The 27169-nt window shown below is 37.2% G+C and overlaps 1 protein-coding gene across 6 annotated transcripts in view; it reads right to left on the bottom strand.

The window, feature by feature from the left end:
- Window positions 1-27169, bottom strand: part of LOC120860843 (unconventional myosin-IXa-like) — a 181065-nt gene that overhangs the window by 21394 nt on the left and 132502 nt on the right. For 4 of the 6 annotated variants that reach the window (XM_040236546.1, XM_040236547.1, XM_040236550.1 and 1 more), the window contains 12 exons: window positions 25138-25361; window positions 24541-24657; window positions 22360-22548; window positions 21878-21925; window positions 18932-19043; window positions 16586-16647; window positions 14188-14380; window positions 12618-12746; window positions 11576-11681; window positions 10692-10823; window positions 9675-9798; window positions 8312-8365 (listed from right to left, as the gene is read on the bottom strand). In XM_040236546.1, the coding sequence (XP_040092480.1) occupies window positions 8312-8365; window positions 9675-9798; window positions 10692-10823; window positions 11576-11681; window positions 12618-12746; window positions 14188-14380; window positions 16586-16647; window positions 18932-19043; window positions 21878-21925; window positions 22360-22548; window positions 24541-24657; window positions 25138-25361 (1490 nt within the window). The remainder of the gene's footprint in view (window positions 1-8311; window positions 8366-9674; window positions 9799-10691; window positions 10824-11575; window positions 11682-12617; window positions 12747-14187; window positions 14381-16585; window positions 16648-18931; window positions 19044-21877; window positions 21926-22359; window positions 22549-24540; window positions 24658-25137; window positions 25362-27169) is intronic. The other 2 variants (XM_040236548.1, XM_040236551.1) reach the window with 1 other exon arrangement.

Below are 27169 nucleotides of genomic sequence, written 5' to 3'. Positions count from 1 at the left end.
CAGGGGAAAATGGGTGACAGTGGTCAAAGGGTACAAATTTCCAGTTATAAGATGAATAAGTTCTGGGAATATAATGTACAGCATGTTGACTATAGTTAACAATACTGTACTGCATATTTAAATGCTGCTAACAGAATAAATCTCAAATGTTGTCAACAGCAAAAATGAAAAAAAGAAAGAAGCAACTATATGAAGTAATGAATATGTTAACTAATCTCATTATAATCATTTCATAATATATACATATATCAAATCATCACACTGTACACCTTAAACTTACACAATGTTATATGTCAATTAAATCTCACTATATACACTGGGGGGCTTCCCTGGTGGCTCAGATGGTAAAGAATCCACCTGCAAAGGGGGAGACCTGGGTTCGATCCCTGGCTTGGGAAGTTCCCCTGGAGGAGGGCATGGCAACACACTCCAGTATCCTTGCCTGAAGAATCCCAATGGACAGAGGAGCCTGGTGGGCTATAGTCCACGGGGTTGCAAAGAGTTGGACATGATTGAGTAACTAAACACATAACACACTGGGAGAAGAAAGAAAAAACCAGAACATATGTATTTAGAGCTCTAAAAGAGTGCATTTTAAAAAATGCAACATATATACACTGCTGTATTTTACATGGATAGACAATACAGTCTTACTGTATAGCACAGAGAACTCTGCTCAATGTTATGTGGCAGCCTGGATGGGAGGTGAGTTGGGGGGAAAATAGATACATGTATATGCATAGCTGAGTCCCTCTGCTGTTCACTTGAAACTATCACAGCATTGTTAATCAGCTATACTCCAATATAAAATTAAAAGTCTAAAAAACTGATTTAAAAATAATTCTAGATTTTACAAGATGTACAATATAGGGCCCACTGACTTGATAAATTATATTAATTTGGTCACATTTGATTTCAGTTTCTGTGTTACCCTAAGGTGAGTGTTTTTAGTTTCTTGGGTAGCCACTTCAGTCTGTTTTCCTTTTACTCCCCTTTTTCATTTTGTTCCTATTTTTTCCCCTTAAGATGTATCCTTTTCCACTTCCCATTATGTATTTGTTTCCATTTTTGTAGAAAAGGTGGAGCTGATAACATTTTTCATCTGAAAGGGCAGTTAAGCTCCATAGTCAGGTAGACCAGTTGAAGTTGACAGTGATCAGACACATTAATTGAGAATAATCAAGTTATACCATGCAGGAGATAGCTGACATACTCAAATATCTAAATCAAACACTGGAAATCATTTGCACCAGCTTGGCAAATCACTTTGATGTTGCATTCCACATAAGTTAAGCAAAAAAAAAAAACAAAAAACGCTTCTTGACTATATTTCTGCATGCAATTCTCTTCTGAAACATAAAGAAAATATGTAGTTTTTAAAACAAATTGTGATGGATGTGATGTGATGGATGATGTGTATACTGTACAATAATGTGGGATGGAAGAGTTTGTGGAGCAAGTGACATGAACCACCACCACCATACCAAATGCTGGTCTTCATCCAAAGAAAGTGATGTAGTGTATATAGGGGGACTGGAAGGGAGTGCTCTGTATTGGACTCCTTCTAGAAAACCATTAATTCCAACAAGTACTACTCCCAATTAGACCAACTGAAGGCAGCACTTCATGAAAAACATCTGGAATCTTTGCTCAAGAAGATAACAAGTTTTGGCAAGATGGAATTATGAAGTTGCCTGTAAAATGGCAGAAAGTAGCAGAACAAAATGGTAAATGTGTTGTTCAATAAAGTTTTTGGTGAAAATTAAAGATGTGTCTTTTATTTTTACTTAAAAAAACCAAAGAACTTTTTGGCAAACTAAATACCATGTTCATGGACTGGAAGAATTTATATTGTTAATATCACCACACTATCCAAGGCAATCTACAGATTCAAGATAATCCCTATCAAAAGACCTAAGAAATTTTTCACATAACTAGAACTAAGTCTAAAATCTGTATGAAAACACAGAATATTCCAAAAGCCAAACCAATCTTGAGAAAGAAAAACAAAACTGGAAGTATCACATTCCCTAATTTCAAAATTTACTGCAAAGCTACAGTGACCAAAACAGTTTGGTACTGTAAAACAGACATATAGATCAATAGAACAGATATAGAGTACCCAGAAATAAACTCATGCTTATAGTTAATTAATCTACACAAAGAAAGCAAGGATATACAAGAGGAAAAGATAGCTTCTTCAATAAATTGTTGGGACAACTGGACAGCTATATGCAAAAGAAAAAAACTTTCTCAAACCATATACAAAAATAAATACAAAATGCTTTAAAGCCTTAAAAGTAAGACCTGAAACTCCTAGAAGAAAACATAGGCAGTACACTCTTTGACATTGATGTTAATATTTTTTTGGATATGTCTCCTCAGGCAAGGGAAACAAAAGCAAAAATAAACAACTGGGACTACATCAAAATAAAAAGCTTTTGTACAGCAAAGGAAGTTATCAACAAAATTAAAAGGTAGCCTAATGAATGTGAGAAGATATTTGCAAATTATATATCTAACAAGGAGTTAATATCCAAAATACTCAAAGAACTCATACAACTCAACTTCAAACAACAAACAACCTAATTAAAAAATGAGCAGAGCACCCACATAGACGTTTTTTCCAAAGACAAAATATAGATGGCCCAAAGACTCAAGAAAAGATGCAGGACATCACTATCCTCAGAGAAATGCAAGTCAAAACTACAGTGAGGTATCACCTCACACCTGTCAGAATGGTTATTATCCAAAAGTGAAAGAGGAGAGTGAAAAAGTTGGCTTAAAACTCAACATTCAAAAAACGAAGATCATGGCATCCAGTCCCATCACCTCATGGCAAATAGATGGGGAAACAATGGAAACAGTGAGAGACTTTATTTTCCTGGGCTCCAAAATTGCTGCAGATGGTGACTGCAGCCATGAAATTAAAAGACGCTTCCTCCTTGGAAGAAAAGCTATGACCAACCTAGACAGCGTATTAAAAAGCAGAGACATTACTTTTCTGACAAAGGTCCGTCCTAGTCAAAGCTATGGTTTTTCTGGTAGTCATGTATGTATGTGAGAGTTGGACTATAAAGAAAGCTGAGGGCCAAAGAATTGATGCTTTGGAACTGTGGTGTTGGAGAAGACTCTTGAGAGGCCCTTGGACTGCAAGGAAATCAAACCAGTACATCCTAAAGGAAATCAGCCCTGAATATTCATCAGAGGGAGTGATGCTGAAGCTGAAACTCCAATACTTTGGCCACTTGATGCGAAGAACCGACTCACTGGAAGAGACCCTGATGCTGGCAAAGATTGAAGGCGAGAGGAGAAGGAGACGACAGAGAATGAGATGGTTGGATGGCATCACCAACTCAATGGACATGAGTTTGAGCAAGCTCTGGGAGTTGGTGATGGACAGGGAAGCCTGGCGTGCTGCAGTCCATGGGATCGCGAAGAGTTGGACACGACTGAGCAACTAAACTTAATTATACAAAGGAGCTAGTATTAAGCTTTAAATATGAATTTTTAAAAAAAAGGAGATACAAGAATGAAATGAGACTATTTAACAATCAATTTTTAGAATGCAAATGGTAGATCTCACAGCAAAAATAAATAAATAAATAAATGCACAGGGAGCCACCATCACTCATTCTTGTCTAATATTCCTTACTTTCTATTCTCTAGACACTCAACACCCTGGATCACTCACTCTACTGTTTGTAAATCTTCATCTTCTCTCCTCTCACATATAATCCTACCATGCCAAGATCATACAATTCTTATATTTCCTTACTCCATAACTTCTGCCTTTTATTCCACAAACCTAATTTTCCAGTTTCTTGAAAAGCACCCTTGCCAGATATTACTGTGGTTCTTCCACTCCTATGGAATTCTATCTAAAAGAATTCCATCTAAAAGAATTCCCTACATAATCTTTTTTCCTGTTTGTCCACATCTGAGAGAATAAGACAATTTCAAGGCTTCAAAAGAGATGCTCCTTTCACAATACACACAGAAAGAAAAGCACAAACACTGTTCTCCTCTTGCCTACTTTGCCGAAGAGGTCCTGGGCCAAATTTTCCTCAGCACGGGTGCTACATGCTTCCTGCATGTGGATATTCAAGTCCTGCCTCTCGCCTATACCATCGTGATCTCTGAAAGAGGGTTCTGGAGGCATAGAAAGAGCCAGGGTCTTCTGGTTGTGGTGTTATCTAACCATGATACTAAACGTTCTTATCACAAGAAAAAAATTGTTAACTATATGTGGTGACAAAGCTTAGCTAAACTTATTGTGATAATCACTTCACAATATATATTAATACATATATCAAATCTTTATGTGCTACATCTAAAACTAATACAATGTTATATAGCAATTATGTTTTTTAAAAAAAGATTAACACTACAAAAATACCTTCTGGTCAGTACCAGAAACAGTAAGAACAGTTCTATATTCTCAGAAAATCTTCATTCTGTGGATCTAATTCTTTTTACCTCAAGTCACCTGAATGTGAAGAGTAGACTCAGACACTGTGCACTAACATAAGGAAATGATAGGAACACTTGCCAGAGGCAAGTCCACACCTGAATATCTTTTTCCTTTGGAGCTCTTCAAAGCTGCCACATTTCAATTGATTCTTAACTTTTCAATTATTAACACTTAACTTTTGGAAGGGCATTTCTTGCTTCTCTTGGTGTAGTCAATTGCAAAGTTTATCCCTGTATATTCCCCTGATACACAGAACTGCAGGTATGCCAATTTCTAACAGAGACATGCAGGTAAGTTCTTCAGAAAGCCTAGATGATGCAAAATTCACAAGCACTGCCAACTACTATGAGTGCAGCAAGAAAACCCTGAAGATTTAAGAGCAATTTTAAAATTCCAAAATAAGTACATAAAATAGCAACTGATACTATTTTAAAAAACTAGAATGTCGTTTTTAAAATGCCTTTTTTAGAACTCTTATTAAACTAGACACTATGAAGAAAGTACTCTACAGTTAAAAGTTTTAGAAGTGATACATATTATATCCCAAACTTTGTTTGGCTGTGGAAACTTCTGTAACATCTTTCAACAGGATAATCTGTGACATGGTTTGACAGATTAGTCAATGTTATTTCAAATTCTATTCTTCATATTAGCATAAATAATATTAAATCAATATTTATGCTTAGAATTATAAGTAAGTTACAAAAACACCTCATTTGTTATATAAGACATAACTAGATAGACTGTGAGCACATCATATTCTGAAATCCTAGTATGGGAACAGCCTAGCTTATACTACACAAATCTAATTACATGGAAAGGACATGGTAGCAGAAAACATTTCAAAATGAAATGATCAGGATTCAACCTATTTTAGTGAAGGCACATATGATTATCTACAAGTCTCCTAACTGATAAAGGCTGCTAGTCTTGCCCATCTCTAATCCTTTCTTCTTTAAAATGCTACAGTTGTTTTTCAAAACGAATTGATGGTAACGTTCCCCTACTTCAAAAGCTTTCCGTAGCTTCCAGGGCTTCAAAATCAGAGAATTCGAAATTTTTAATGCTGCAAATCTGGCTTCAGTCTAACTTTCCAAATTCTTCTGCCACATCCACACCACCTGCCCAGTTCTAGCCATACAAGGTAGTCATATCTGTTTCGTGCTTCTCTGCCTCTGGAATTGTCATTCCCCTTTCTTCTCTCCATTTGTTAAATTATTTCTCATCTTTCAACACCCAACCCAAGTGACTTTTCACATTAGCAATAACATACAAATTCACTTCATTTCACTTAAGAAAAGTCACTACTGTATTTAATTATAGAATAGCAACTTTTCCACCTACGAAGACATGAATACTACTGACTTTGATTAGTTTACTTGTAGTGAATATTCTGGAGAAGGCAATGGCACCCCACTCCAGTACTCTTGCCTGGAAAATCCCATGGATGGAGGAGCCTGGTAGGCTGCAGTCCATGGGGTTGCGAAAAGTCAGACAGGACTGAGTGACTTCACTTTCACTTTTTACTTTCACGCACTGGAGAAGGAAATGGCAACCCACTCCAGTGTTCTTGCCTGGAGAATCCCAGGGACGGCAGAGCCTGGTGGGCTGCCGTCTATGGGGTTGCACACAAAGTTGGACATGACTGAAGTGACTTAGCAGCAGCAGCAGCAGTGAATATTCTAAAAATCTCTCTCTCTCCTAGATTCAGTTCTCAGATTCAATCCCGTAGTTGCTTAATGAATACCGAATACATACGAGACATAGTCTTAGATTCTAAGTCTGGGCCCAACACCTGTTCTACAGCTAGATGCATACGCAATAGGATGCATAATACGCAAGTGGGAGTTTTCCTCATGTTCCAAAACTGCACCTAAGGTCAGAAGCTGAGGATAATTAGGTGCCCCTTCTTCTAGTTTTAAGGAGCCAACAGAAACTGGCACAGCTCCTCCTCTTAGGGCTTACCGAGAGTTCCATTTCCTTTAAACCAACACTGCCATCAATATTCTAACACCTTTCCTTCCATACATATCTAAAAAGGCTTTAAAAACAAAAGAGGGGTTATTGGACTTTGAGAGGAACATAATGTTTATGAAAGAAGGATATTCTCTCTCCTCTTACAGCAAAAAAGCAGTGTCATAACTAATCGAAAAGGTAAGAATCCAAGCTTGAAGTCAACTGAAAGAAAGGCAGACTGGTATTTCCTTCCCTGTTTGGGGGTCTGTATAGGCAAAAGACTTACTGACTTGCAACTCTATAATATGCTTAGGGGAAAAGAGAAGTGGGGAGAGAATGTGTGGAAAGTGTCACACAGGAAGGTAGGCAAGACTGTCACCCATCTTAAGTTCTTAGGAACCAAGAGGTATGAAAAATATAACCTTTTCCTCAGTGTGCCTGCAGGCCCTAGAACTGGCCATGAGAGGTAGATCTGATTGGGTAGGTCTTGAGGCAAAAAAAAAAAAAAGACACACATATCAGAGACACATGGTATGAATGCCATCATTTAGAAGATGTAACCAAATCTTGCAAGGGATTGCCAGTGCCTATGGAAGCAGGACAGACTTCAGCTCACTGTCAGCACAGTCAGCACATCTTCATTTAGCCTGTCTACAATGAACCTGAATAGTAGTACTGAACAGCCAAGAAGACTCAGTACTTGGCACATCATGTAGAATTCTGCCTCCCCTATCACTCCTCCCAGTTTCAACACCAGAGGAAAAAAACAGCTCAGGAAAGAGGGAAGGCAGAAGTGTGTGACCTGAAGTTTTCAGCCCCAGATTAAGGTCTATTCTATCCTGGGAAAAAGTGATAAGAGTACTGGATCAAGCCTGTGACTGATGCTACAATATGAAGAGAACTTACTCTTAAATGGGGGCAACCCACTCCAGTACTCTTGCCTGGAAAATTCCATGGACGGAGCAGCCTGGTAGGCTACAGTCCATGGGGTCACAAAGAGTCGGACACGACTGAGCAACTTCACTAGTCTTAAATAATAGACTGAGACTAGAACATTTAAAAATTATGGAAAAAGTGACAAGACATGTTAAGGTACTTGATATATCCAGTAGGAAAGGGGCTTTTAATATGGCAGAGTTGCAAGGCAGTTAGTTACTAGATAAAAAGCAAAACTGATTTATATTTATATCCCAGCAAATTGAGATCTTCAACAAACTGGTTACACGAAGATGGACAGTCTCTGAAATTAGTTTCCATATATACTGGTATTCCATCTCTTCATTCTTTTGTTGCATGTGTGAAATTTTGGTATGAGCTCTACTATACTATTTAAGTCTAGAACCAGTCGATCAACAGGCTCACTACTACTTGCACCTCTGTCTAAAAAATACTAAGTAGATAAGAAGTCATACTTCAACCTCTAGGAAGACAACAAAGTCACAGATAAGAATGGGTAAATAAGCATTTCTAATGATGGAGGATGATGAAAACAGTAATAGGTTTCCCAAGTAGGAAGGGAGGAGACTGATGAGAACACAGCTCATAGAGCAGAAATTTGACACCTCATTGCTTTCAGTGTTCACCTTTCAATAATCACACCAAAGAAGAAATCCACAAAGAGGTTTATCTGACAAAGAGGAAAAACCAGAATATTATAAATGGACATTGTTCAAAAGCATGATACAGAGGAAAGAAAATAAAGATTCTAGAGAAAGAGAGTAAGAGAAAAGCACGTGAAGGCTGAACAGGAAGTGGGACCTGAATTGCGGCTGCACATGGAGGGTGGACAGGCATGGATGGCAGACAGAGCAGAACAACTGCTGGGCGCATGAGAGACAATAATGTAGAGTGGCTGTGACACATTACAATATTAATACATACCGAGACTGAACTGCGGGAAATGCTCATAAATCTAACTGCAATTAGTACAGGTTTCTGGATTAGGAAGGACATGAAAAGGAAAGCAGAAGGTTAGAAGGTACATGTCATCGCCCCATTAAAGAGGTTTAATCTCTCGATGGAATGAATATATCCATCTTCTGCAGCATCAGCAAAAAAGCATGGCTTGTCTACCTGCTGTGAAAAGTAGATTTATAGTAAAAAGTCTCTTCCTTTCTTCCCTGGATGGGTACTGCTAACTTGGATCTCTCAGAACTGAGTTCTTAAAAATTCATACTACAAAAAGGGTTTCACTTTTAAATGGGGTTTCTGTTTTCATTTGCTGGGGAGAAAATTTAGAATGTGTTTTGTGATGAGCTTTATTGAATACCTTTACTGGCTGGAAAAATTGTGTTTATGTTTGTTTTTAGAGAACACCCTTCACTAACTTAATCAACAGACATTTGTTGGGCACTTGTCCTGTGCCAGGCAGTTTAACAGTAAAGGAAGAAACAGAGTTACTTTAATGCTAATCTAAGGATAAACTATGAAGATAGTGGAAGTATTGCTGGGCCCCTGCAAAAGCATGGGCTTGATGATGGGGAAGCTTGCTTCTCTTTAGAGATTTACTGGGGATCTGAATGGGTGTTCACTAATACAGTTTTGTTTTACAATTCAGGGGAAGGGTAGTAAATGGGCAATAATTAAACTTAAATGCAGCAGTAAGTTTCCAGTTACCTAGACCCTATTGTTTATGGATCAGTGTGAAATAGAGTTATTTACAAATAGGGCACTGGTTACAAAGGAAGATATTAAACAGAAAAGTGGCCAAATGGAAGAAATTAATTATCATTTTTGTACGGCTTTTCTTCAAAATCTAGCAAATCTTTATTTGATAATAGCAGATCCATAACGGAATTCCGTAACGTTATGAACCACATTCTTGTAAATGATTAAGTTGTCTACGTCCCGGAAGTACTGGCAGGACCACCAAAAGTGACATGGTTAAGGATGGGAACAGATGGTAGAAGGAAGTAGAGCCAAAAGTTAGGGTGGGTCAAGTTTTCATAGAAAGAACAGGAAAAGAAAACAACGCAACTTATTAAACCACCAACATTTTATCCAAATACTTGATTTACAAAATTCTTCACATTTAATTGAATATATTCTGTATATAAAACTAAAAACAGCTAAAAGATCAAACATGAGGCATAACGTCATACCCTGAGATAAGGTGATTTTTTTTTTCCACTTGCTCCATGGGAAAAAGATTTGGAGAATAATCTCTCTCCACACATCATAATGTGCCCTGAAAATCCAAGGAAGTCTCCCACTTTCCCCTGTGATTCTATGTCCTGCATCTTACCATTGATCTACGAATCAGTGATAGCCTGGTCTTTGCTTTATTCTCAGCAAATTCCAGGCTACTAATGTCTTTGAGACGAGCCTTATATTTATTCATTTGTTCCACAACAATCAGCTCCACACAGCTGAAACAAAAGGAAAGAGAAAAAACTGTTAAGAGCTGAAGTAAATCAAATACATTTTATCAGTCACAGACTACTTTTCAGCTAAGTGTGGTAGAGAGTTGGAGGATAAGAGAAAAATCAACATCCCTTATTTTATGAGCTCAGAAACAGGGTTTATAATGGTGGTTCACAACTTCAGCCGCACTTTAGTATCCACCTGAGGAACAGTTATAAGTCCTGATGCCTAGGTCATACCCAGACCAATTAAATCAGACTCTCTGGGAATGGGACACAAACACCAGGCCTTTCTGGGGGAAAGCTCCTTTTGCAGGAAAGGTTAAGAATCAGCACTCTAGAAGGAAATCAGAGATCCGTGAAAAAAAGGCCAAGGTGAAATACAGGAATATTAAAGTATTAAGACCAAAGAGATACAGAGTCACAAGACTACAGTTAGACTGGATTATAGGAAAACACAAAGTATATGTAATTTGGTAAAATGAGATTTTAAAATACATCTGGAAACTGTAAACAAACGTAAAGAAAAGCCAAATTTAAAAAATAAGACCTTTCAAAACAAATGATGCTTCTTACATAGAATCTAAAGGTATTTTTCATATTCAGCATAAAAAAGACCAGTGGTGCCTAGCAATCTTATTAAAAACATATGAACCTAAGAAATCATTCACTAGGGGAACGATTAGGTAGTGGTCCAGTGGTCCAGTAGTTAGGACTCTGCACTTCCACTGCAGCATGGCTGTGTTCAATTCCTGGTCAGGGAACTAAGATTCTTGCAAGTTGAATGGCACAGCCAAAATAAAAAAGGATAAATCATTCACTCTGATATCTGGATAAAGTGACTACACTGACTCAGAAGTCCATGGGGGTATTGCAGAGGTGATAGTGACTGGCCTTACGTGGTAGTCTTACTGATGTCCTGCACACTTTGCAGTGGGTCGATGGTATCAGGGCAGCGGAGAATGCAGGGTGCAAACACAATGGCCAAAGCATTAGCAGACATTCGATTAGTGTCTTCCTGTAGAGCAATCCTAAGGAACAAAAAACCCAAGTGAAACTGGGATAAAAAAGGAAAACTGCAGGGAGATAGACAGAAGAGATGAGAGAAAGGCAAATGACATCAGCTGCATAGTACTGGGAGGATATTCCTACCAGTTGAGACACTGTAGAATTTCCCCAAAGCGATTCCCTTGCCTTTGGGAAGCACTCTTTCACTCTATCCCTTCCCTGAAGCAACTGAGGTCAGCAGATAGCTGACCAAGGGAAAATTGTGACTCACTGTCCCAGGTCCCCACTACTAGATGAACATGTCTAAAGAATGCAGAGTAGAGACCTTAAGGCATTTTCAGACAGTGATAAAAGATATTTACCCAAAAAGAAAGACGGCTTTCTTCCCCAACATCAACACTCAGGAGAACACAGACTGCCCCTGAAGTCTCTTTAGTCAGTCAATTCCTGAGCTCCATATGACCCCACCACCTCCTATGAATTAGGCTATGTCAATAAACACACATCTTCTCTAGTTCAAGAGTTAAGACATCTAGCTAGGCTATACAGTGCCACCATAAGACTGAATGATTACATGGCTCATTAGGGTGGGGAAGCACTTCACGCAGTCCAACTCCATGGAGAATTTCTGCTCCAAGGAATCACAACCACCTGTTCAAGGCATTGACTTTATTAATAATAAAAAAAATATCAGTTTTCCATATTAAGGAACTCTTCATTTATTTAAAACAATCCAAGAAAAAATGTTAAGCATTCCTTTGTTTCTTGAAGTTACCTGACCAGATGAAAGATGAGGCGTTCCAGTGTATTGAGATGAGTTCGGGAGAGCTGGTCAATGACAGAGTATACACCACGGATTGTCTCTTTCCTCTCCTGAAGGCCTGAAAACAGTAAGAGCAGCAATTAAGACTAAATATCTTCTCTTATACACTGCATCTTCCTTCTGGACATTCACTGGGTACAGCTGACTTTTAAGAGTTTTAGCCATACCTGTATAGCAGAAGAAAACTTACTAGTTACCACTAATCGCCCTCTGCTTGAGTTCTATACTCACTAAGCAGTCTCCTGGGTTTTAATTTAGATCCCAGTAATTCTTGATTACAGCAAGGGGCAAGAGATATCCCAGTTTTTCATTTTGTGGCAAACCAATTCCCCATGAAAATCAATTGCTATACAAGTTATCTGTTGTTGTCATTTAGTCATTAAGTTGTGTCCAACTCTTTGCAATCCCATGGACTGTACCATGCCAGCCTTCCCCGTCATTCACTATCTCCTAAAGTTTATTCAAACTCCTGTCCTTTGAGTTGGTGATGCTATCCAACCATCTCATCCTCTGCTGCCCCCTTCTCCTTTTGCTTTCAACCTAAGCTATAAATAAGTCTTAGGGGGATTTCAGGAGCCATGCCTTGGGGCCTAAATGAATACTTCTAGATAGGCCTTCATCTAAATCCTACATATTTCTAGCACTGAAAAATTAAACTAACATATTAGGTATGGCACAGAATAGACAGCCAACATTACACTGAGTTCTTGCTTAGATTCACAATTTGTTTATAATCCTAGTCTTTCAACCTCTTTGTGAGAAGCAACTAAGTGACTTGCTCAGAAAGTTTTTAGGACATTGACATTTTAATGAGTCTCTAAGAAAGGCAACATTTGAATAGGTGAGAATTCAGTGGCAGTTTTATATCGACTGTATTACTTTTGAATCTATATGAAGTTAAGCCACCTGAGAGAATAACTAAACAATCTAATATGAAGATAGCGTTTCTTTCCCAAGTGTAACCCTTCCCTGAAGCCAGGAAACCTTTGCTTACCCATAGCTCGAAGAAATTCCTCATAGAGTTCAAAGGTCATGAGCGGATTGGGTAAATCACGAAGCCACTGTTTGAATACACTCGCAATGACATGTATGCTATAGTCATCGAGGTTTACATTCTCAGCATCTATTAAGAGATAAAGAGTTAGATAAGAAAGCCAAAACATGCAGAGGGTCAAATAATACACTTTAGAAACTACCATGACGAAAAGATGCCTTTATCAATATCTTCTGCAATCCAATTCACGACTCGGAACAGTGTTCCTCTTGCAGAAAAGGTACAGTTTTTGTCTGTTTTTTGAACTGTTGTGGACTGATAGATGTGTAAAATAAAAGATCACATGTTTTCATGTCAAAGCACTATTAAACTGCTATCAAAGTTTCTAAATGCTTGCTCTCAATTTCTGTACTTCTCTTGCTGTAGCCTGGCCTGTGAACCACACTTTTAGTAGTGATGTTTTAGACGACCAATAGAAGAAAGGCCTAAAAGACATCTTCTACAAGTCAGACTGATTTTAAGTGATTCTTAGAGATAAAAGGACAGTGATAACTGAGCTCATGAAATGTAAAGAAAATCTTTACTATGCTTCACTTAAAAACCCTCTAGGGTTATACACGAGATGACTGGGGTGACATAGGATGAATGGTGCCTATGGGTAGACTTTTGGTTATACAGAGACAGCTGTTGCACCTATATGTGATTCAAAAAGATCTATTCCTGGGAATCCTCTGGCGGTCCAGTCGTTAGGACTCTATGCTTTCTGCCGAGGGCCCAGGTTCAATCCCTGCTCGGGAATTAAGATCCCACAAGCTGTGCAGTGCAGCCAAAAAAAAAAACCTATCCCTTTTCAATAATGGTAAAGAGCAGAAGTTGAACATAAAGCCAAAGTCAAAGCTCTACATACATTCCAGAACTGAGGCTACAGCTCTACACAGATACATATTCAAATCACTAAGTATCAATTTAAATAACTATGTCATCAATGTAGGAAGGCAAGAATATATACCAGAAAGAACATCATTTTGAGTCAGAGTAACAGAGACTAACAGGCAACAGTTTAGATTATGGGTTAAATGCCAGCTTTGTCACTTATTGGTGATTAGTCATTGGGCAAGATCCTCGATAAGCCTCAGTTCCTTCATCTGTAAACAGGCATAATAATTACTGTCTGTGAACATCAATACAAAGATTTGTTGTGAAGATTAATAGAAAAACATCAGCACATTGCCCTGCATCTTATCAATAGCTCATTATTTAATTTTCCTGAACCTAAGTTTTCTTCTTTGTAAATTAAAGATACGATCTTACCAGACTGCTAAAAAGATTAAGCGAGATGTGTCTGAAATATCTAATAATGCCTTGTACAAATGATATTCAATGTATGTTTGCTGAATGGACCATATAAAAGAAAGCTACAAATGATTTAAAAAAAAAAAAAAAAGCACCACAGCAAAGACCGCATTCTTCTGGCTTCAAGCAAAGGATCAACATATAACAAAAACTAACAGCATAAGATGACCTACTTAAATAAGGGTATTTGGTCTTGATTTAGAGGGCACTATCTTACCAGTATCTAGACCTTGTCGAAGCTCCTTGATTTTATTAGTTGAACCAGACTTCCGGTAAATACCTTCTGTGTACAGTCCATGCATTTCAATGTAGTTTATGAGCTTTTCCACCACCAGAGGAACAGTTCGGTCTTCACTGGTCAAACGGGACAATTCAACCCCAAATTGTCGAGAGGACAGCTCTGGATCATACTACATGGAAGATAATTTTTGATTCCAAATACATTCAAACACCTTTAAATATACTTATCCAATTCTTTAAAAAGTAACAATTTTTTCTTTTCGTCAAGTTTTAAAAGCACAGTTACGAGAGTTGGGAGGAAAAGGAATTCAAAGAGTTGGGAGGAAAGGGAATTCTTGTTAATGCTGAGAATATAAAGAAGTGAGAAGTTCGTTTTAATCCTCTTCCACTTGGAATCTACCCCCCACCTCACTGCATTCCCCCCTCCCCACCCCCCACCCACCAAATAATGCGGAAGAATGCAGGCAGTGGCTACAGGTTACTGCTTTCCTTTCCTTAAAAAAATCTCTTCATGTAAAGATGGGCTGTGGGCAAAGGAGAAAGGGGAGAGACTTTGTATACTAAACATTTACCATGTACCACTAGAAAATCTATTGATTTGATATGAATTAGAGTTGTCACTAACTTCTGAAGCATAAGGATGCTCTGGTGTTTATGAAAACTTTAGAAGAGTTAAACTGACTACTGATGTCACAGCTAAAGGCAGAGGCACACAGACTGGCCCAAGATTAGTGACCTCTTTTATTTAATTCAATCGTGTATTCTGATATTGTATTTCATTATTATTTTATGTGATTGGGAAAGAATGGCTTATCCTTAAGATTATTTGAAGTCCTTCAAATAAAAGAAGAATGCCAGCTATTATCTCTGAGACTGAAAACTTTTTATGTAAATCTCCTTTTTGTCCTTTCCTTCTCCTGCCCCATGCTCCTTTCCTAGCCCAATACTGTATACCCCAGTCTCTCCTTCAACCTGCATGCAGTCAGTGCTGAGTTCTTTTAGTCATTCAGTATACTCTTTCTTTTCATACAACTCCATTTTTTCTTTCTTTGACACTGTGAGATTGCAAAATAATCTGCTTTTCTGTTAGCTTCTTAGCCTGTTGACCTGTGCAGCTTATGAATTCAGAAAACACCTTAAAGGGAAAACCTCTGAGTTTTAGGCTCAGTTCTCTATATGTTTAGATCATGGTCCTTCAAGTCTTGGCAATCCCAAACTCCAACTTTTATCTCTATAACTCTATAAGATTTCTAAAAGCTTTTCTCACTTTTCTGACTCTTAAGTGTGGCCCTCTGCCCAGAATCTTGACTTCTTGTCCTAAAACAAAAACTGACAAATTCCCACTCAGAGGAAAACATCTCACACATATAGATTCACCAGTTTGTAATTCTTTTCTCTGTGGGAGCTAGGCCCCTAAATTCCAATTTTCCTGGGCAGACTTTTTTCAGTTGTTCTCAGCACGAGTATTAGTTTACCACAAGCTACTCCATCTTAGCCAGCAGATGTCTTACCTTCATTGTATATTTTAAGCCCTGAGTCAAATTTCTCTTTGTACTTTGCCATGATTTGTCTACTAATTTGGAACAGATGAAAACTATATACATGGGCTGTAAACATGCACACGTATTTTATTATAGTTCAGATCTGCATAATATTGTTAAAATTGTATGTGACAAATAAGCAAATATGATTACCTGTCAATAAAAGCCTGAAATATTTCCAAAATGGTTGCTTTGTTGAAGCATAAAATTATCAGAGTACATGTTCAGTATCGAGTCCAAGTGGAAGTTTGTAAACACACCAACCATGCTGATGAATTTTACTGTGCATGTTAAAATCTTTAACTGTAGCCTACCACTTTCAAGACAATTATAGGAACACTTATGAGTGTTTACAGTAGAAAACCTTAGAACTTCCCTGGCAGTCCAGTGGTTAAAACTGAACCCTTCCAATGCAGGAGAGTGGGTTCAGTCCCTGGTAAGGGAACTAAGATCCCACATACCGCATACCATGGCCAAAAATTTAAAAAAAAGAAAAAAAAAAGCAGGAAACCTTTAAAAGAGTGCTTTAATAAGTTGCCGGTTGGGAAATCAGGTTAGCAGCTCCCATGTAGTAAAGGTAAATACAGTTCTGGGAAAATCGATTCAGTTATATATATACACATACCTCTATATGTGTAAGCAGGATTATGATATAAAACTTATTTCTTACAGTAATTTGTGGCCAAAAAGTTTGAAAACCACTACTCTAAAAGATCATCAAAGAGGCTTTGATTTCTTTCCACAAGGCACAAAAGACCTTTTTTGTCCTTTCCTTCTCCTGCACCATTCTCCAACAGACCTGTTATTTATTACTCATAGGTAATAACTTCTTACCTTTTTAGAACACTTGGCTGTGGTTTTCAGACAGCACTTCTTATGACAAGCATACTTGCACACTGAAAAACAGGTTAAAAATGTAACATTTTCAGAAGTCTACATATTAGTGGCAGAACTTAACAAGTTTACTGCTTTATTTTGAACATACATTTTTTTCTTTAAATCTGAGACTCCTATAGCATCATATACTTTGTATCATAATAGAATAAAAAACGGTCTTAACTCATTCAATTCAGAAAAATGAAGCTGAAAAACATACCTAAAAATCCTAGCCACTGTCTGGGAAAAAGCTTTTTATTCTTTCAAGATTGCTTGCCCCTCCTCCTTGTCCCCACCATATCCCAGCAAAAAAATTTATCTATCTTCCTGGTTTGATTTACAAACCAATGCTCCTGTTCCCCTCTTATACTTGCTCTATGATCTGATAAAATGCAAGAAATAGCTATTAAGAATCATTCCAGTGGATAAGAAAAGCATTAATATCAAAGACCTATACTAAAATAAAAACAAATCGGATAGCATATTAGGCTATAAGAAAGGCCTTATTTATTCTCTCAGAAGGTCTAGAACAGAGCTCTGAGGAACCAGAACATAAAGAACATCAGTAGTGATTGAGAAGATGAGATGAAAGGTTCAGAGCAGAAATCAGTTCTTGGACCAGGAGATAACAGGGTGGCTAGGCCGCAGTAAGGCACACTGAGAGGAGATACTGAGAAGATACTTGGCCTGTGTTATTTTGGTATATCAGCTCTGGCTCTTGCAAATCAACACCTGAATGTTCTTGAGCTTCTAAAGCATGGTTTGAGGGATTTTCAAAGCCAAGATCAAGTTCAGTTCAGTTGCTCAGTCGTGTCCGACTCTTTGTGACCCCATGAATCGCAGCACGCCAGGCCTCCCTGTCCATCACCAACTCCCGGAGTTCACTCAGACTCACGTCCATCGAGTCAGTGATGCCATCCAGCCATCTCATCTTCTGCCATCCCCTTCTCCTCCTGCCCCCAATCCCTCCCAGCATCAGAGTCTTTTCCAATGAGTCAACTCTTTGCATGAGGTGGCCAAAGTACTGGAGTTTCAGCTTTAGCATCATTCCTTCCAAAGAAATCCCAGGGCTGATCTCCTTCAGAATGGACTGGCTGGATCTCCTTGCAGTCTAAGGGACTCTCAAGTAGGGGAGGCCATATAATTGTAGTGGTAAAATTACCAGCATAACCACACAAAAAGTTAATTCTATTAAGAAATCAAAGCAAGCCCACCCAAGTCATAAATGAAGAAGCAGATTCTATTTTTGAGTTTCAGATCACAGAGAAAATTATACAAAACATACAGGAATCAGGCTAACATTAAACATTCAAATACATGGCAAACTACACCTTATTTTACTCTCACTACAGTATTTTTTTTAAAGGAAAATTGAATCATTGAACAAGTGAACATATCTGGCAATATCCAAGTGCTGATTTTGCTATGATGAACATGATTTTCATCCTTACTGTCATCCTGGACCCAGCCCTTTCATTCGATTCTGGCCCACTAGTAAACAAAGCTTCACAGAATTATTAAAAGCACCAAGCAGATGTATATGGGATGACAGGAATGAGAGGTAAAGATTCTCTGTAAGCCAGAACCAAGTGGACCCTCAAGAAAACCTCCACTCACATTCTAGGATTTAAAGGTTCTGAGGAAAAGATTATAGTAAAATAAAGTATCTTTTTAGTTATAATCTAAGAATGTTCAATAATTCACCCATCCACCTATATAGGTCCAACTACCCAGTAAATATTTACTAAAACTTATAATGTGCCAAAACTGTTCTAGGCCCTGGTGATACAGGAGAGACTTCTGTATGAGACAGTTTCTTGATCTTATACAGAACACATTTTGGTGGGACAGTGAAACAAGGAAATGAATACTTAGTACCATTTTGGGTGGTGATAAGCAGGTCTCCTACATTGCAGAGGGATTCTTTTCCATCGGAGCCACCAGGGAAGCCCCAGGTATAAAGACTAGAAAAGCCGAGGAAAGGGATGGAGAACTGGTGGACAGAGCAGCATTTTAGACAGGAGAGTGAAGAAAAAGCTCTCTAATATACTAGTGGAGACATGAATTAACTGAAGTAGGAAGTCATACTACCATCTAGGAGAAGAACATTTCAGACAGTGAGCTGCAAATACAGTGACCAAAGAACATCAAAATATCCTATTTGCTACAAAGAGCAGGTGAAAGGAGTATAATGAGAGATGAGTTTAAAGAACTAGGGAGTGTGAATTATTCCTTAATGTTAAACTCATGGAAATGGAAATATCAAGTGGTTGAAAACACTCCTCAAAGATCTCTCATACTTACATTTGCAAACAGAGGCTCGGTCCATGATCCATATCAAAGAAGAACAGTATTCACAGTAGGTAGGGATGCTATACTGGGTGGCCTTAAAGATATGACCATTGTGCTCTTCTACCTGAATGAAAAAATACAGCTATTTATGTCAAAGCCAACACAGTAAATGCTGCCCTAACATGTCAGGCAATAGGAAATCCTTCAATTCCTTGTTGTCTTCATTGGGCACTTATTCCAGAAGGAGAATTATGATCTTCTGAGAAATAAAATAAAGGTAAACTATATGATCCCTGCTTTCAAAAAGCTAACAAGATCCCTGCTTTCAAAAAGCTAACAATTTAGTAGAGAAACAAGACCAACTTATACGAAAATCAGAAAACAATGCTATAAACATATAAGAGCTGTCTTATACAACCCTGAATTAGCATGTTAAATTAAAAGCAGTGGTTTTAAAAATTTTAACCTCAAGAACCTTTCACACTTTTCTGTTTATTTATCACAAATTCCTCTTCAGTAAAGAGCCGGTACATGTTAGTATGAACAAGTTGATATATCCACTGGATAAATTCCTAGATGCAGAACTGCTGGGTCAAAGTTTTTTTGGTTTTGTTTTTAATATTTTTAAGGCTTTTAACATACCATCATTAAAGTACCTTCTCCAAGAAAGTTATGCAAATAAAACCCCCTATTTGCAGTATTGGAAAAATATCTATATATTTATTTATCTTTCCAGGAAACTAATTTATTTTTAGTTTTGCTCATAGATGGACAAAGTAGAAAATCACTGTTGTTTATTTTAATTTGAATGCTCTTAAGTATAAATATTATTTATATATTTATTAATATTTCCCTCTATTACCTGCACTTATCACAGGCCCTGAAATGTAACAGCTGTTGAATTAATGAATTTTCTTTTTTTAAAAACGTCATACGCTTTTACTCATTTCTATCTTCAGGTATTGTTCTCTCCCATATAGACATGAAAAAGACTACTCTTATAAGGCTTAAAATGCATACAAGGCCTAAACACTACCTGTTAATAACAGGCACCTTCCTACTATTCCTCCACCTTGCCTATCCTTTCCTTCATATACAATCTCAAAAATTCTCAGTGGTAGGTGGCATTACTCCTGTTTTATATAATATATACTCCTATTATATACATGAGGACATTGAGTCTCAAAAGGATTAATTGTCTAAGGTTTCTCAATTGGAAAACCCTCCATTGGTGAATAAGCATAAGCCAGGCTAAAGGGTTTAGATACCCTACTTTCAGGATTCAGTTCTTAAGAAGTAAGATTATGCTAAAAACAGAATCAGATCATGCTTCTAAAACACAAAGTGGAAAAACGACAAGCAATGATCTAAAGAACCTCAGAATTTGGTTTACAAGTGATACGGAATGATTTGTAATCTTTATTTATTAATAAGTTTAAGGTTAACAAAAACTATTCTAGAATTAGAATTGCCACTGGCAGGGGTGAATCCAGGTTCTGTAGGTCCTAAAGCTTAACATTTTCAGGGAAAGTGAAGAAGATAGGAGGAGGGAGGGAAACAACCAGAGAAGAAGGAAGAGAAGACAGTGGCAGCAAACGCAGCTGAAGCAGAGGGAATGGGGGAGGAGTGGGAGGAAAGGAAGCTTAGAGAAGTCACGATCAAGAGGATGTCAAGTCTCACAGACAGTAAGAACTCAGGGTTTTATTCTGAGTAACACTGTAAGTTACTTGTGAGATCTGAGTAGAGGAGGAACATGACCCGATTTCTGTTTTTAAATGGTCATTACGGCTATTATTTAAAAAACTATAAGGGGAGAAGAATATAAGAAGGCAGACCAATCAGAACACAACACACAGTGTATTGGACTTCCCTGTCGCTCAGATGGTAAAGAATCTGCCTGCAGTGCGGGAGACCTGGCTTCTCTCCCCTGGAATGGAAAGATCCCCTGGAGAAGGGAATGGCAATCCATTTCAGTATTCTTGCCTGGAGAATTCCATGGACAGAAGAGCCTGGCAGGTTACAGTCCATGGGATTGCAAAGAGTTGGACACGACTGAGCAACTAACATTTTCACTTTCACCAAGTGTATTAGACTATTGTAATAGCAGTGGAGGCAATGTGAAATGGTCAGATATTAGATATATTCTGAAGGCAGAGTACCTACCTTCTTTTCTAGCTCCCCTATAAACACGCAATACTCAAACCTGTTAAAGCTACTGGCTCAACATGCCAGGTTTTTCATTCACATGTCTTTGGACATACTCTTTCCCTTTGGCTAGACACGGCCTGTCTAAACTACTACTTGCGTGTTAAGAACCTGCAAAAATATCTTTTCTTCTGTAAAGTATTCCTTCATTCTCTTTGTATTTCAACAGCACTTTGTACTATTTCTATCATAATATTTATCACATCTGAAACTAGTAATTTTTTAAATGCCTGCCTTCACTAGCAGATTCTGTGCCCCTCTGGGGCTTAACACATCCTTCTAATTACAGAGATTATGGTAAAGTATGTAATAGAGATAATACAAAAGATAAGAACATGAACAATGATAAAATATACTCAAATGCCTTTGGGAATGTCTTTTGAATTAGAAGGACTTATCTTTGTAAAATCCTAAATAGTCCTCATATTCTTTACAACAGAGAGAGAGCTCCTAAAAAAGTGCCTTCCCAGTCCCTACTTCTGCAAAAGGGTCATATTTGTTTGTAACTGTCATAAGTACACATTTCAGTTTTCTGCCATTTTAGGAAGCCATCATTAATAACAAGTCAAGTCAAGGAATTCAAGACATATTTGTCATTCTAAATTTTTGTAAATGCATAAACGATTACCCCCTAGACATCTGATAAACTTATTCCTTAAATATACCCAGAGAAATACTGTTATGATATACTTCAGATTGCTAGTCTAAAAATTACTTTATAACACAGGGCAAAAAAAAAAGATTACAACTTACTAAATCAGATTCTTTTTTCCTTCTTTTCTTTCTCTCTGTTTTTGGCACCTGGTGGAAAAGAAATACAGAAACTGTAATATAATAAAAACTAATATACTTTCTTACTTCTTTCCTAAAACCTAATTCAAGGAGAAATTTATGGGTCCTTACATGAAAGTCACGAGGTGATACAATGAAATGATGAAAACCACTGTTTTCCAAAACGAAATTCATGTACTGACCTCTAGCAAAGCTGAGGGTATAATCTTACAGCAACAGCATTCTTAATAACATTATATTTTAATTCAGTGAAAAATGTATTAATTGAAGAAGGCTTAGATAATACAGTCTGATTAACTTTTAAGAGAGAATGGAGTTTGCTGGATCTGAAGTAGTGCAAAGCTGACATGTTCACTACAGTGCTTTTCTCAAATACTAGATGTCTTAGACTCTTAAGAAGAATTAAATAATTGAATTCTTTTAGAAATCAAAATATATTTTACCTTTGTGGGTATATATTCCAAAGTCTTGAATTCATTCATATATTCATCTAAAAACACTTTAAAAGTGTTAACCCAAACTCTGACTGGAGACTCACTCCAATCTCGCTGCTCAAGCCTCATGGTCTTTTCCAAAATCTGTTCGAATAGTGCGTAGAGGTCTTTATATCGTATGCTTTTCCCATCATCTACCTAATAAACAATAAGAAAAATAAGGTTTTAAGAAGAAATTCTTTATATAGAGAAGACTGATTAAACTTTCATTGGGTAGTATTTTGAATAAAAATTATACTTTCTAATGGGCATGCCCATGAGGTCATGTGGTATTTGTAAACTCCCACTCTGCTTTGGAATGTTTGCAGAATAAAACCTGCTACATTTTAATAAAATACCTAATAGTTTAAACAATGTAATAATTGGAGAATGTCCTGGGAATTTCTCCCATAAACCTGGCTTTTTAACTGTATTTGAAAGTTTAGTCGCTCAGTTATGTCCAACTCTTTGTGACCCTATGGACTATAGCCTACCACGCTTCTCAGTCCACGGGATTTTCCAGGTAAGAGTACTGGAGTGGGTTGCCATTTCCTTCTCCAGAGGATCTTCCTGACCCAGGGACTGAACCCAGGTCTCCCACATTGTAGGCTGATGCTTTACCGTCTGAGCCACCAGGTATGAAGGTTATCTGCATACCTCTTAATTACCTATCTCTCCAGAAATGAACCTTATTTAGATAGTTCTGCCTTAAAAGTGAATACTTGAATTCTTGCCTAGTGAAACATTAGGTAAATTTTACTAACTTTACTTAGCTAACTTTACTTTTTCATTTTTCCAAGGAAGAAGGACATGCCTAAAAAAACACTGTATTTCTTGCAATGGGATCTACGTGGAATTCCTTTTAAATTTAAATGAGGTGTAGACTCTCCATGAGAAAGAAAAAATAGCATTTAAGTGACCAAAACATGTTATATATATTTAAAATTTATTTCTCTTTCACTTCCTCAGAATTAGAGGTTGAATCTCTTTGATCCAAGATTATAAAACCACTATCAAGCTCCAGTTTATAATGTTGGTCCTTCCTATGTGATTCAAAGTGCACTGATCCCTAATCTAGAAAATATAGGTGTGAAGCAGGATAAGTAGTTGGCAGGATTGGAAAAATATGGCCAATATTGTCCCTATCCAAACCTAGTCATTTGCCATAGTCTAATTACTACTTTATTATGGTCATGAAATTACTGCTCTCTAAGACTGTCTGGTTTCTACTTGCAAAAGGCCAAAACCCCATATACTGAATGGAAGATACACAGGAAAGTTCTCATAATTTCACATAAAATTATAGCTTGAACAAAGAAAAATCAATTAAATACAAATTATTTTTTACAGAATATGACAATTCAAGAAATACTAATATTCTACAGATCAAAAGCACTAGTTACTATATACTTTAGCACTGGGAATAAATTTTCTAAAACATGAACACCATATGAAAGTATGAAAGTGAAAGAGAAGTCGCTCAGTCATGTCCGAGACTCTTTGTGACCCCATGGACTGTAGCCCACCAGGCTCCTCCATTCATGGGCTTTTTAGACAAGAATACTGGAGTGGGTTTGCCATTTCAAGGTAAAGTAAAAGTGAAAAAAACTCACACAGAGATTATTAAACATAAACTGCTCTAATTCTATGGAATAAAAAAGTATAATAATTCCAACATAAATGAGAATTAGAAGCTGGAGCCAGAGCTAAAACGATCACAAGAGGTCAAAAATAGAGCGCCACTGAGTGAAAAATAATCATAGCTAGAGTATTTGAATTTAATATCCTGCTGCTGCTGCTAAGTCGCTTCAGTCGCGTCCAACTCTGTACAACCCCACAGACGACAGCCTACCAGGCTCCCCCGTCCCTAGGATTCTCCAGGCAAGAACACTGGAGTTGCCATTTCATTCTCTTTAATATCCTAAGAAGATGAAAATATACCCCTAAGAAGGGGTAAAAAGGCTGCTCAAGGAAATTAAAGGGTGTTATTAATCAGAGGTCAATCAGTATGCCTTTCCATATCTATCCCTAAAACTAAAAGAAGACACTGGACAAATCTCTAATTGAACATAGCCCTGTATTATTTTTATGGCACTGTCAAATTTTTCATATGTTGAACTTCTGAATATCTCCTGACACAGTCCAACTTACCGCCAACGCAGACGAATAAAAGCTGAAGATATTCTGCCGAAATTCTTTCAGGGCTTTCTTGAATACAACATCCACTAGTGTGTCTTTCTTGCTGTCTTCATTATCTAGGTCATTCATCTGGGGACCACAGAAAAGAGTTTTTGTACACAATCAACTAAATTGAAAAGAAGTGAATGCCACATTGGACATATCTTGTTTCTTCAACAATGACCATCCTGAAAGGGCAAATTATCATGGGACCCAGATAAAAACATGACTAGACAGCCAAAGTTTTATTACTATGAGATAATTTCTAAGGTCTCTTATAATATTGTATAATTCAATCGTTTTGATACCAGGAAAACAACTCAAAGTGTATAATGACAAACCTCATCTTAACATATGGAATGCAATGTGACAGTTACAGTAAAAGTGAAGTCAAAAGTAAAGCCTAAAACCTTAAATTCTGTCTACCCAGTCTGACTCATGCATATCCTATGATTTGCACATTTCTGATAAAGAAACAGACCCTCTAACTTACTGAAGCATACGTACTTTAGGGGGCATATCCTGATATACAAACATTCCACAGTCAAAGCTGCTTAGGGGCCTGAATACCTTTTTCAGAAGAAATTCATCCATGCTTTTTAAATCACTGGCACTTGCTATAATCTGGACAGAGTCATTTTGCCAGTGCATAGACTCCAAAGCCACACTGCTGATCTTCACACTTCGCTTGCGCCTTGCCTTTGGAGAAGGCTCTTTGTTCTCTTTGAATTCCTTTCGGCAACTCCCAGGCAATTCTGGACTCAAAGGAGGTGTTGGGTGATTATGAGATAATTCTGTAAACCAAGATAGAGTATCCAAACAAAAAACTTTTTAGTAAAAATATTGAAACCTCCACACCTTCTTTTCAAGTTCCTTTACTAAGTCACTAAAGGAAATAAGTAAATATCTGAAAAGTAACATTAATGTTTGGGGTCAGACAGTTAGGCAATAAATCCAGACTGTACATTTATACTGACATTTATTTAAGAATTATCACTTTCCAATGGGAAATGCTATCAGGTGTCCCAAAGAGATGACGTCTGATACTGAAAACCTGGATGGAAGTGTTGTATACAACTGAAGCCTGGATTCCAAAGATCTCAGTCCCAAAGAAAAGAAGCATACACAATCACACTAGGATGTTCAATGTTGACTGCTAACCCAGTCAGAGCTTTACTACATCTGTTTGAAAGAACAACCAACTTATACAAACCCAATAAATCAGTAAAGCTTGATAAGTAGTATTATTTCTTTACTAGGGTCTAAAGCCATAAATGTTTCAGTGACAATATCTGGTATTAGCCTGGCAACCTCTATTTAGGTAACCCAATTGGTTCACTTCTGCTTAGGTCTCTTTACTATTTAGGATTTTCTTTCATATGCATACTTCCCTCAAAATTGTATTAATTTCTCAGATAGTTCCTGGACTGAACCAGTTTTGTATATAATATTGGAAAACACAACAAAGTTTTTCTGCCATTGTTTATACCAGAGAAATTTGGTTCCATGTGGTCCACTGGAATCTAGAACTACACTGGATTTGCCAATGCCTACCTGAGGCTTGATGAGAATGCTGGTCCCATTTCACATACCTGTTTTTCTCACACATATTTACCTTATCTTCTGGCCAATGGTATATCCTCATTCCATCTAAAAGCTTAATTCTGATAATAAAGGGAAACAAGTAGCCTTCTATATGCTAAATGCCACAATAGGCAGGAAATGAGACAAACTAAAATTCAGATATGGCACCAGAATAAAAAACATGAAGATATAGAGAGGATACAAGTATATTCAAACTGGTGTCAACTGATATTAATTCCATTATATAACCTAGATATACAAGTATCTAATTATTTCATTTAACAAACAATATCTTTCTTTATACTAAAAGAAATAATGGTTACTAAAGAAACTGTTTATAATCCTAGTTCAGCCTTAAAAACAAGGGCTACCTTAAATTTTTACTCAAAGATAAATAAAAAGGTACAATTTTAATTTTTATACATGTGTCCTTATTAAGCAAACACTCAAAGAATTTCCTATTTCCTTCTTGGAAATAAGCAGTAGAGAATATAACTGTGAAAAATGAAAAATTTAGAATGACTACTATAAAACAGATAAAACATAGGAAATGGATCCTTGTAGGAAGTCCAAATTTTCCAAACTAAACTTGTAGTATTCACGTAATTTACTACTGGTTTTATCCATATCAGTTTGCAAACTGGTAGGAGCAGAGTCACAAGACAGAAAAACAGGATTCTAATTAAATTTCTATCAGTTTTCCCTCTGACACACAGGTGCTTCTGTTCTGTTTGATCCATGCCTCTGTGAAACTTGATCATCTTTCCTCCCTTTGTCTTATCTTATCCTCTGTCCCTTTATTTTTATCTTAGCCTAGATGTGACAAGTTTTGTTTACTTATTTTAACTTGGTCTGTTTTATTTCTACTTAGAGATAATAATTTTCTTCCTAGGGCCTATTTCTATTTTATTCAATACTGACATTTCACCCCCTCATTGGTATTTTACCCACTCATTATCACATAGCCACCTCTGATGTGTATCCCCCCTATTGAAGATAGCTGGCATCTTTACATAGT

This window comes from Oryx dammah, unplaced genomic scaffold (genome assembly GCF_014754425.2).
Source record: "Oryx dammah isolate SB20612 unplaced genomic scaffold, SCBI_Odam_1.1 HiC_scaffold_11208, whole genome shotgun sequence".
Classification (NCBI taxonomy): Eukaryota; Metazoa; Chordata; class Mammalia; order Artiodactyla; family Bovidae; genus Oryx; species Oryx dammah.
The sequence above is the reverse complement of the archived record's forward strand: the minus strand, read 5'-3'. Positions and strand labels throughout refer to the sequence as shown.